At 36.9% G+C, this 12698-nt stretch overlaps 2 protein-coding genes across 2 annotated transcripts; both read right to left on the bottom strand.

Moving 5' to 3' along the window:
• Window positions 1-4337: 4337 nt before the first annotated feature.
• LOC141386897 (larval cuticle protein 4-like) lies at window positions 4338-4924 on the bottom strand. Its single transcript, XM_073955799.1, has 2 exons — window positions 4823-4924; window positions 4338-4754 (listed from the first exon to the last, which is right to left on the bottom strand). Exons 1-2 carry the CDS (start codon window positions 4832-4834, stop codon window positions 4338-4340), a joined length of 429 nt encoding a protein of 142 aa, XP_073811900.1. The 5' UTR covers window positions 4835-4924.
• Window positions 4925-9980: 5056 nt separating this feature from the next.
• Window positions 9981-10477, bottom strand: LOC141386896 (larval cuticle protein 2-like). The gene is made up of 2 exons (XM_073955798.1): window positions 10466-10477; window positions 9981-10397 (listed from the first exon to the last, which is right to left on the bottom strand). Exons 1-2 carry the CDS (start codon window positions 10475-10477, stop codon window positions 9981-9983), a joined length of 429 nt encoding a protein of 142 aa, XP_073811899.1.
• Between the last annotated feature and the right edge of the window lie 2221 nt (window positions 10478-12698).

Raw genomic sequence — 12698 nt, 5'->3', positions numbered from 1 at the left:
TTGGCTTCATTTTTAATACAAAAATGAGATATGAATGTATGCTTATTGTGTATGACAGATTATGACATTTATTGTCTTAGTTTCAAACAACTATGGTAGTGTTTATTTTTCTATTGTTCTGTCGAAACCTGTTATACATTTCTCACGGTTTATTTGTTGTAAAAACAGTTTTCATGAAATAAATTTTTTACAGGGAAGAGGTGGTAAGCCTGTGGTTGTCAGAGGCGAGGATCATTTCAAATTTCACGAAAGGTATAAAAATTAAAAAATAAATCCAGTTTTTTAAAAATTTGTATAAATTGCCCGCATATTTAAAGTTCAAAAGAGCATCGTGAGTTCTCCGACACTGCTGTGACGGCAAGAAACGCTTATTATTCTCATTTATTCGTATTAAAATAATTGTACATCTGAATACAACAGTCAACGTGATCTTCCGGTATAGAAAATGCGATGTAACCAAACGTTTGTAAGCTCGAATTGACCTAGATTTAAATGGTCTTCTGTTTAAAGGGATCTTTTCGTCATGGAAGTCTTTAAGAAGTCATCTGTCCATAAATGACTTCAAAAGTGATAAAACGGTATTATGTCCAAAGAAACCTTTAAAAGGTCTTATCTTAAGAGGTCTCGTGTATATAGAAGACCTTAAGAGGACTTCTGTGCATAGACGTAGATTACTTTAAGAAGTCTTCTGTTCATATAAGACTTTAAGCGTTCTTCTGTCCATAGAAGGCCTTAAGCGGTCTTCCATAGAAGACCATAAAATGTTTTCAGTTCATAGACAACCTTAAGAGGCTGCCTATAGAAAACCTTTAGAAATCTTCTGTACATAGAAGACCTTAAGAGGGTTTTCTGTCTATAGAAAACCTGATCTTATGACGTCTTCTGTTCATAGAACACCATATGACCTTAAGATGTCGTCTGTTTATAGAAAACCTTTAAAACCTTCTGTCTATAGAAAACCTGATCTTATGACGTCTTCTGTTCATAGAACATCATACGACCTTAAGATGTCGTCTGTTTATAGAAAACCCTTAAAACCTTCTGTCTATAGAAAACCTGATCTTATGACGTCTTCTGTTCATATAAACTTTTAAGAGTTATTCTGTCCATTGAACAACCTTAAGAAGTCATCTGTCCATAGAAGACCTTAAAAGCCAATTCTGTCCATAGAAGACCGTTAAAAGTCTTCTGTCCATAGAAGACGTTAAAAGAGTCTTGTTTTTATAGATGACTTTATCAGGTTTTCTCCATAGAAGACTCTAATAGGTCTAAAAGTTCTTCTGTCCATAGAAGACCATAAGAAGTGTTGTGCTCATAGACCCTGAAAGTCTTCTGTCCATAGAAGGTCCGAAAAGTTTTTCTCTTCATAGAAGACCTTATAACAGATCTTTGTCTATATAACACCTTAAGAGGTCTTGTTCTTCTTAGACTGTAGGAACCTTTTAAAGTCTTCTATAGACGGAAGAAGACCTCTTGCTGGCTATAACAGACAAAAGAAGACCTCTTGATGTCTTCTGTAAACAGAATAGGACCTCCCTAGGTCTTCAATAGACAGAATAGAACCACTTTCGGTATTCTACAGGCAGTTGAAACCTCTTTATGTCTTCTATGAACAAACCGAAACATTTTTGTGGGTTTTACAAGTAGAAGAAGACCTCTTGTGGACATCACCAGACATAAGAATACATCTTGAAGTCTTCGGTAAACAAACGAGGACCTTCTTAGATCTGCTATAGACAGATCTTCGGTAGACAGTAGATGGCCTTTTGAGGTCTACAGACAGAATAAAACCTATTGTGGGCTTTTACACACAGAAAAAGACCTCTCGTGGGCATTAACAGGCATAAGAATACCTCGTGAGGTCTTTTGTAAACAGAAGACGACATCCTTAGGTATATAATAGACAGAAGAAGACCAATTTAGTTCTTCTATAGACAGTAGACGACCTCTAGGTCTTTAATAGACAGAAGAAACCCTCACTAGGTCTTCTATAGACAGTAGAATAAATCTTTTGGCCTTCTGTAGACAGAAGAAAACTTCTTCAGGTCTTCTAAAAATACTAGAAGGCCTTTTGAGGCCTTTTATAGACGGAATAAGACCTTTTGGTGGCTTTAACATACAGAAGAAGAACTCTTGTGGGCATCTACACACATACGGATACCTCTTGAGGTTTTCTACAAACAGAAGAGGACCTCCTTAGGTCTTCTATAGTCAGTATAAGATCTTGCGAGGTCTCATATAGACAGAGGAAGAACGCCTTAGGCCTTCTGTAGACAGAAGAAAGCCTCTGAAGTTCTTCTATAAACAGTTGAAGGCATTTTGAGGCCTTGTATAGACAGAATAAGTCTTTTGGTTGCTTATACAATCAGAAGAAGACCTATGTAGGCATCTACAGACATAAGAATACCTCTTGAGGTCTTGTGTAAACAATACTGGACCTCGCCAATACAATTTAGGTCTTCTACAGACAGAAGAAGACCTTGTGAGGTCTTCTATAGACAGTAAAAACCTCTTGATGCCTTCTATAGACCGAAAAAGACCTTCGTAGAAATTCTATTGACAGTAGAAGGCTTTTTGAGGTCTATAGATAGAATAAGATCTCTTGTGGGCTTTTACAGACAGGAGAAGACTCCTCGTGGGCATCTGCAGACATAAGAATACCTATTGAGAACTCCTGTAAACAGAAAGGGACCTCCTTAGGTTTTCAGTTGACAGAATATGACTTCTTTAGGTGTTCTATAGACAGAAAAGACATTTGTGGGCTTTTACAGACACAAGAAGACCTCTTGTCGATATCCACAGACCTAAGAATACCTCTTGAGGTCTTCTGTAAACAGAAGAGAACCATCGTAGGTCTTCAGTAGCTAGAAGAAGACCTCTTTAGGTCCTCTATAGACAGAATAAGACCTTTCGTCTGCTTTTACAGACAGAAGAAGACCTGTTGTGGGCATCTGCAGACATACGAGTACCCCTCGAAGTCTTCTGCACACAGAACTGTGGCTCCTTAGGTTCTATAGACAGAAGAAGATCTCTTTAGGTCTTGTATAGACAGAATAAGACCTTTTGTGGTCTTTTACAAACAGAAGAAGACCACTTGTGGACATCTTGTAAACAGAAGAGGACATCCTTAGGTATGTACAAGGCAGAAGAGGACGAATTTAGGTAGAAGACCTTTTGTGGTCTTCTATAGGCAGAATAAAACCTTTCGTGGGCTTTTATAGACAGAAGAAGACTTCCTGAGGTCTTCTGCACACAGAAGAGGACCTCCTTAGGTCTTCATTGGACCGAATGGAACTCCTTTATGACTTCTATAGACACTAGGAGACCTTTTGTCCTCTTCATAAATGGAAAGCATTTTTAGGTCTTATGCAGACAGTAGAATGCCTTTTGTGGCCAATAGACAGAATAAGACTTTTCGTGAGCATTTAAAGGCATTGACAAACATTAGAATACCTCTTGAGGTCTTCTGTAAACGGAAGATGACTTTTTCCTGTTTCCAAAACTAAAGACACCAATGAAAGGTTAAAAATGACAACTTGAATAGTGATTTATTTAAAAAGCGCTCTGGCGATTTTTTTGTTTTTTTTTTATTTTTTCTCACCTATGAACATTGCTGTTTCAAAATCCGCAAAATCTTCCCAGGTGTAAGCGGTTTTCACTTAAAGTTAGTTAAGACGCACCATGTATGAACTTGTTTTTTAAGGTAGCGATACAGTCAATACATTGTCCCAATTTCAACTTCTATATCTCAATATCGGAAAAACCTATGAAATTATCATAAAGGTCAATGTTGTAGAGAATTTTCATAGCTACAACATTTTCTTTAGTCCCATTTTGGTAGGCCTTGCGGTTTCCAAGCAAAATCGTGAAAACCTAAAAAGCCCCAACTTGAATCGCTATTTATTTAAAAAGAGCTCCGGCGATTTTTTTTTTTTTGATTTTTCTCATCTATGAAAATTGTAGTTTCATAATCCGCAAAAACTTCTCAGGTGTAAGCACCTTCCATTTAAAGTTGCTTCAAGAGCACCGTGATACAAGAGCTAAGTATACTAAAAACGCGATTCAGAAGTGTTTCGAGGATTGGAAAAAACTCTAGTATAAGATTTTAAAGGTCTTCTGTCAATAACAGGTCTTTCTGTACATAGAAGACTTTAATTGATCCACACACATCCCAAAAAGGACAAGTGAGACTTCTCTTATCTCTGTTGTGGAGACCTTGAAATGTCCCTGTAAAATTATAGAAATAATTTTTCTTAATTTTTAAAATTTCATTTTTATTTTCATTTTTTAAAACAAATTACAAATCTTATTTAATAATACTTAATATTCTTCCCTCCTTAGAAACGTCTACCGGAATTCTTGGTACCATAATAGATAACCGATTTCGTCTGGGATTCCTCTTTTGGTGGATGAGTGCGAATATATTCCAAAGCTCTCAAAATGGCAGCAGGAATTGGTGGTGGTGTTGGCAATACATCACCTCTTGGTTGATAACCATTTTCATCGGCAACATATTGGATGGCAATTTGTTTACCTTCAGGTGAGATCCAAGAGAAATCACCATTATGTTCACCATAAACGCTACCGGAGGCAGCAGCATGAATGGCATTGGTGGTATCAAAAGCATATTGGAAACCATTTTCATTGACATCCGAGGTGAAATGTATGACTTCAGCATGGGCATCATCGGTGCTGGCAAATTTGGACGGTGGTGATCTAGCAACAGCCACGGCTACCAGAGTGCAAATGAGGACCTATAATTTTTATTTTTTGGAATTTTAGTGTTTGTCTTCTCAACTATTAGTTTTGTATTAAAACTTACGAATTTGAACATTTTGTTATTTGATTCCGATGATTATTATTTGTTGTTCAACTAATGACTGTTGTCAGTTTTTGGATATCATTTCGATTTTATATGATCTGGTGATAGTGATTGGCTTCTTTTTTAAAACAAATATGAGATATGTATGTATGGTTATTTTGTATGGCAGATTATGACATTTATTGTCTTAGTTTCAAACAACTATGCTAGCGTTCATTTTTCTATTGTTCTGTCGAAACCTGTTATACATTTCTCACGGTTTATTTGTTGTAAAAACAGTTTTCATGAAATAAATTTTTTACAGGGAAGAGGTGGTAAGCCTGTGGTTGTCAGAGGCGAGGATCATTTCAAACTTCACGAAGGGAATAAAAATTAAAAAATAAATCCAGTTTTTTAAAAAATTGTATAAATTGCCCGCATATTTAAAGTTCAAAAGAGCCTCGTGAGTTCTCCGACACTGCTTTGACGGCAAGAAACGCTTATTATTCTCATTTATTCGTATTAAAATAATTGTACATCTGAATACAACAGTCAACGTGATCTTCCGGTATAGAAAATGCGATGTAACCAAACGTTTGTAAGCTCGAATTGACCTAGATTTAAATGGTATTCTGTTTAAAGGGATCTTTTCGTCATGGAAGTCTTTAAGAAGTCATCTGTCCATAAGTGACTTCAAAATTTCTAAAACGGTATTATGTCCAAAGAAACCTTTAAAAAGTCTTATCTTAAGACCTTAAGAGGACTTCTGTGCATACACGTAGATACTTTAAGAAGTCTTCTGTTCATATAAGACTTTAAGTGTTCTTCTGTCAATAGAAGGCCTTAAGCGGTCTTCTGTCCATAGAAGACCTTCAGGGATCTTCTGTCCATAGAAGACCTTCAGGGATCTTCTGTCCATAGAAGGCCTTCAGAGATCTCCTGTCCATAGAAGACCATAAAATGTCTTCAGTTCATAGACAACCTATAGAAAACCTTTAGAAATCTTCTGCACATAGAGGATCTTAAGAGGTTTTTCTGTCTATAGAAAACCTGATCTTATGACGTCTTCTGTTCATAGAACACCATACGACCTTAAGATGTCGTCTGTTTATAGAAAACCCTTAAAACATTCTGTCTATAGAAAACCTGATCTTATGACGTCTTCTGTTCATATAAACTTTAAAGAGTTATTCTGTCCATTGAACAACCTTAAGAAGTCATCTGTCCATAGAAGACCTTAAAAGCCAATTCTGTCCATAGAAGACCGTTAAAGGTCTTCTGTCCATAGAAGACCGTTAAGAGGTCTTGTTTTTATAGAAGACTTTATCAGGTTTTCTCCATAGAAGACTCTAATAGGTCTAAAAGTTCTTCTGTCCATAGAAGACCATAAGAAGTGTTGTGCTCATAGACCCTGAAAGGTCTTCTGTCCATAGAAGGTCCGAAAAGTTTTTCTCTTCATAGAAGACCTTATAACAGATCTTTGTCTATATAACACATTAAGAGGTCTTGTTCTTCTTAGACTGTAGGAACTTTTTAAAGTCTTCTATAGACGGAAGAAGACCTCTTGCTGGCTATAACAGCAGACAAAAGAAGACCTCTTGATGTCTTCTGTGAACAGAATAGGACCTCCCTAGGTCTTCAATAGACAGAATAGAACCACTTTCGGTATTCTACAGGCAGTTGAAACCTCTTTATGTCTTCTATGAACCAACCGAAACCTTTTTGTGGGCTTTACAAGTAGAAGAAGATCTCTTGTGGACATCAACAGACATAAGAATACATGTTGAAGTCTTCGGTAAACAAACGTGGACCTCCTTAGATCTGCTATAGACAGATCTTCGGAAGACAGTAGATTGCCTTTTGAGGTCTACAGACAGAATAAAACCTATTGTGGGCTTTTACACACAGAAAAAAACCTCTCGTGGGCATTAACAGGCATAAGAATACCTCGTGAGGTCTTTTGTAAACAGAAGACGACATCCTTAGGTATACAATAGACAGAAGAGGACCAATTTAGTTCTTCTATAGACAGTAGAAGACCTTTAGGTCTTTAATAGACAGAAGAAATCCTCACTAGGTCTTTTATAGACAGTAGAATAAATCTTTTGGCCTTCTGTAGACAGAAGAAAACTTCTTTAGGTCTTCTAAAAATACTAGAAGGCCGTTTGAGGCCTTTTATAGACGGAATAAGACCTTTTGGTGGCTTTAACATATAGAAGAAGAACTACACACATACGGATACCTCTTGAGGTTTTCTACAAACAGAAGAGGACATCCTTAGGTCTTCAATAGACAGGAGAGAACCACTTTAAGTCTTCTATAGTCAGTATAAGATCTTGCGAGGTCTCCTATAGACAGAGGAAGAACGCCTTAGGCCTTCTGTAGACAGAAGAAAGCCTCTGAAGTTCTTCTATAAACAGTAGAAGGCATTTTGAGGCCTTTGGTTGCTTATACTTTGGTTGCTTATACAATCAGAAGAAGACCTATGTAGGCATCTACAGACATAAGAATACCTCTTCAGGTCTTATGTAAACAATACTGGACCTCGCTAATACACTTTAGGTCTTCTACAGACAGAAGAAGACCTTGTGAGGTCTTCTATAGACAGTAAAAACCTCTTGATGCCTTCTATAGACCGAAAAAGACCTTCGTAGAAATTCTATTGACAGTAGAAGGCTTTTTGAGGTCTATAGATAGAATAAGATCTCTTGTGGGCTTTTACAGACAGAAGAAGACTCCTCGTTGGCATCTGCAGACATAAGAATACCTATTGAGGACTCCTGTAAACAGAAAGGGACCTCCTTACGTTTTCAGTAGACAGAATATGACTTCTTTAGGTGTTCTATAGACAGAAAAGACATTTGTGGGCTTTTACAGACACAAGAAGACCTCTTGTCGATATCCACAGACCTAAGAATACCTCTTGAGGTCTTCTGTAAACAGAAGAGAACCACCTTAGGTCTTCAGTAGCTAGAAGAAGACCTCTTTAGGTCCTCTATAGACAGAATAAGACCTTTCGTCTGCTTTTACAGACAGAAGAAGACCTGTTGTGGGCATCTGCAGACATACGAATACCCCTTGAAGTCTTCTGCACACAGAACTGTGGCTCCTTAGGTTCTATAGACAGAAGAAGATCTCTTTAGGTCTTGTATAGACAGAATAAGACCTTTTGTGGTCTTTTACAAACAGAAGAAGACCACTTGTGGACATTTTGTAAACAGAAGAGGACATCCTTAGGTATGTACAAGGCAGAAGAGAACGAATTTAGGTAGAAGACCTTTTGTGGTCTTCTGTAGGCAGAATAAAGCCTTTCGTGGGCTTTTATAGACAGAAGAAGACTTCCTGAGGTTTTCTGCACACAGAAGAGGACCTCCTTAGGCCTTCATTGGGCAGAATGGAACTCCTATGACTTCTATAGACACTAGGAGACCTTTTGTCTTCTTCATAAATGGAAAGCATTTTTAGGTCTTATGCAGACAGTAGAATGCCTTTTGTGGCCAATAGACAGAATAAGACTTTTCGTGAGCATTTAAAGGCATTGACAAACATTAGAATACCTCTTGAGGTCTTCTGTAAACGGAAGATGACTTTTTCCTGTTTCCAAAACTAAAGACCCCAATGAAAGGAAATCGGTTTGCTGCGATTGACTAGATAAAAGAAATATCCATACCACGGTGCTCTTGAAGCAACTTTAAATGGAAGGTACTTACACCTGGGAAGTTTTTGCGGATTCTGCAACTACAATGTTCATAGATGAGAAAAATAAAAAAAAAAACAAAAAAATCGCCGGAGCGCTTTTTAAATAAATCACTATTCAAGTTGTAATTTTTAGGGGTTTTGTTGTAGCTATGAAAATTCTCTACGTGATTGACCTTTATGATAATTTCATAGGTTTTACCGTTATTGAGATATAGAAGTTCAAATTGGGACACTGCATTGACTGTATCGCCTCCTTATAAAACAATGTCATGACTGTAATTTCCCAACTTAAACTAATATATTTCGAAAACGGTACAACATAGGAAAAAATTACGAAAGCCACTCTTGTAGAGATTTTTCAAAGCTAAAAGATTCTCTCTAGTCCCATTTCGATAAGATTTACCGTTTTCAAGGAAATCGTGAAACCCTAACAAAAAAGCTAAAAATGTGACTTGAACATCCATATATCTCAAAAATGGTAAAACCTATGAACAAATCATAACGGTCACTAGAGAGAGAATTTTCACAGCTACAATATTTTTTTTTAGCTCCATTTCGATAGGACTTGCGGTTTCCAAGCAAAATCGTGAAAACCTAAAATAAGCCTAAAAATGTGAATTTTGACCGCGATTTATTTAAAAATCTCTCCAGCGATTTTTTCTTGTTTTTAGTTTTTTCTCACCTATGAACATTGCTGTTTCAAAATCCGCAAATACTTCCCAGGTGTAAGCGGTTTTCAATTAAAGTTAGTTAAGACGCACCATGTATGAACTTGTTTTTTAAGGTAGCGATACAGTCAATACATTGTCCCAATTTGAACTTCTATATCTCAATATCGGAAAAACCTATGAAATTATCATAAAAGTCAATATTGTAGAGAATTTTCATAGCTACAACATGTGCTTTAGTTCCACTACGGTAGACCTTGCGGTTTCCATGCAAAATCGTGAAACACGCGATTTATTTAAAATGCGCTCCGGCGATTTTTTTTCGATTTTTCTCATCTATGAAAAAAACTTCTCAGGTGTGAGCACCTTCCATTTAAAGTTGCTTCAAGAGCACCGTGATACAGGAGCTAAGTATACTAAAAACGCGATTCAGAAGTGTTTCGAGGATTGGAAAAAAACTCTAGTATAAGTGTATTATATCTTAGGAGGAGACAATATAGATATTGATAAATAAATAAATACTGTTATTTTTAATCAGGTTATAAGGGTTATTTTTTGAGCAGACTTCTTGCAGTAGATTTTAAAGGTCTTCTGTCAATAACAGGCCTTTCTGTACATAGAAGACTTTAATTGATCCACACACATCCCAAAAGGGACAAGTGAGACTTCTCTTATCTCTGTTGTGGAGACCTTGAAATGTCCCTGTAAAATTATAGAAATAATTTTTCTTAATTTTTAAAATTTCATTTTTATTTTCATTTTTTAAAACAAATTACAAATCTTAATACTTAATACTTAATATTCTTCCCTCCTTAGAAACGTCTACCGGAATTCTTGGTACCATAATAGATAACCGGTTTCGTTTGGGATTCCTCTTTTGGTGGATGGGTGCGAATATATTCCAAAGCTCTCAAAATTGCTGCAGGAATTGGTGGTGGTGTTGGCAATACATCACCTCTTGGTTGATAACCATTTTCATCGGCAACATATTGGATGGCAATGTCTTTACCTTCAGGTGAGATCCAAGAGAAACCACCTTGATGATCACCATTTTCATTACCTGAGGCAATAGCATGAATATTATTGGTGGTGTCATAAGCATATTGGAAACCATTTTCATTGACATCCGAGGTGAAATAAATCACTTCAGCATGGGCATCATCGGTGCTGGCAAACTTGGACGGTGGTGATCTAGCAACAGCCACGGCTACCAGAGTGCAAATGAGGACCTATAATTTTTATTTTTTGGAATTTTAGTGTTTGTCTTCTCAACTATTAGTTTTGTATTAAAACTTACGAATTTGAACATTTTGTTATTTGATTCCGATGATTATTATTTGTTGTTCAACTAATGACTGTTGTCAGTTTTTGGATATCATTTCGATTTTATATGATCTGGTGATAGTGATTGGCTTCTTTTTTAAAACAAATATGAGATATGTATGTATGGTTATTTTGTATGGCAGATTATGACATTTATTGTCTTAGTTTCAAGCAACTATGCTAGTGTTTATATTTCTATTGTTCTTTCGAAACCTGTTATACATTTCTCACGGTTTATTTGTTATAAAATGAGTATTCAATAAGTGTTTAGAACAATGGCCATAGGTCATCGAGGTATGGAACAAAGGAGACGGACTGATAAAATCATCACAGAGTTAAGAGATATGAACAAAAAAGAATGTATTTTTTCCAAGCACCCTCATACCAGTAAGCTTGGATTTTTAAAGACAATTTTTTCAAGCACCCCCATACCAAGAAGCGTGGATTTTTAAAGACAATTTTTCAAGCACCCCTATACAAAGAAGCGTGGATTTTTAAAGACATTTTTTCCAAGCACCCCCCTGCCAAGAAGCGTGGATTTTTAAAGACATTTTTTCCAAGCACCCCCATACCAAGAAGCGTGGATTTTTAAAGACATTTTTTCCAAGCACCCCCCTACCAAGAAGCGTAGATTTTTAAAGACAATTTTTTCCAGCACCCCCATACCAAGAAGCGTGGATTTTTAAAGACAATTATTTCCAGCACCCCCATACCAAGAAGCGTGGATTTTTAAAGACATTTTTTCCAAGCACCCCCATACCAAGAAGCGTGGATTTTTAAAGACATTTTTTCCAAGCACCCCCATACCAAGAAGCGTGGATTTTTAAAGACAATTTTTTCCAGCACCCCCATACTAAGAAGCGTGGATTTTTAAAGACATTTTTTTTCTAGCACCCCCATACCAAGAAGCGTGGATTTTTAAAGACAATTTTTTCCAGCACCCCCATACTAAGAAGCGTGGATTTTTAAAGACAATTTTTTCCAGCACCCCCATACCAAGAAGCGTGGATTTTTAAAGACAATTTTTTCCAGCACCCCCATACCAAGAAGCGTGGATTTTTAAAGACAATTTTTTCCAGCACCCCCATACCAAGAAGCGTGGATTTTTAAAGACATTTTTTCCAAGCACCCCCATACCAAGAAGCGTGGATTTTTAAAGACATTTTTTCCAAGCACCCCCATACCAAGAAGCGTGGATTTTTAAAGACATTTTTTCCAAGCACCCAATACCAAGAAGCGTGGATTTTTAAAGACATTTTTTCCAAGCACCCCCCTGCCAAGAAGCGTGGATTTTTAAAGACATTTTTTCCAAGCACCCCCATACCAAGAAGCGTGGATTTTTAAAGACATTTTTTCCAAGCACACCCCTACCAAGAAGCGTAGATTTTTAAAGACAATTTTTTCCAGCAACCCCATACCAAGAAGCGTGGATTTTTAAAGACAATTATTTCCAGCACCCCCATACCAAGAAGCGTGGATTTTTAAAGACATTTTTTCCAAGCACCCCCCTACCAAGAAGCGTGGATTTTTAAAGACATTTTTTCCAAGCACCCCCATACCAAGAAGCGTGGATTTTTAAAGACAATTTTTTCCAGCACCCCCATACTAAGAAGCGTGGATTTTTAAAGACATTTTTTTTCCAGCACCCCCATACCAAGAAGCGTGGATTTTTAAAGACAATTTTTTCCAGCACCCCCATACTAAGAAGCGTGGATTTTTAAAGACAATTTTTTCCAGCACCCCCATACCAAGAAGCGTGGATTTTTAAAGACAATTTTTTCCAGCACCCCCATACCAAGAAGCGTGGATTTTTAAAGACAATTTTTCCAGCACCCCCATACCAAGAAGCGTGGAGTTTTAAAGACATTTTTTCCAAGCACCCCCTACCAAAAAGCGTGGATTTTTAAAGAAGTTTTTTCCAAGCACCCCCATACCAAGAAGCGTGAATTTTTAAAGACAATTTTTCAAGCACCCCCATACCAAAAAGCGTGGATTTTTAAAGACAATTTTTTCCAGCACCCCCATACCAAGAAGCGTGGATTTTTAAAGACAATTTTTTCCAGCACCCCCATACCAAGAAGCGTGGATTTTAAAAGACAATTTTTTCCAGCACCCCCATACCAAGAAGCGTGGATTTTTAAAGACAATTTTTTCCAGCACCCCCATACCAAGAAGCGTGGATTTTTAAAGACAATTTTTTCCAGCAC

This window comes from Musca autumnalis, unplaced genomic scaffold (genome assembly GCF_047663935.1).
Source record: "Musca autumnalis isolate F117 unplaced genomic scaffold, ASM4766393v1 scaffold_5, whole genome shotgun sequence".
NCBI classification, from domain to species: Eukaryota; Metazoa; Arthropoda; class Insecta; order Diptera; family Muscidae; genus Musca; species Musca autumnalis.
Note: the sequence above shows the minus strand (reverse complement) of the source record. Positions and strands in the feature narration are given on the sequence as shown.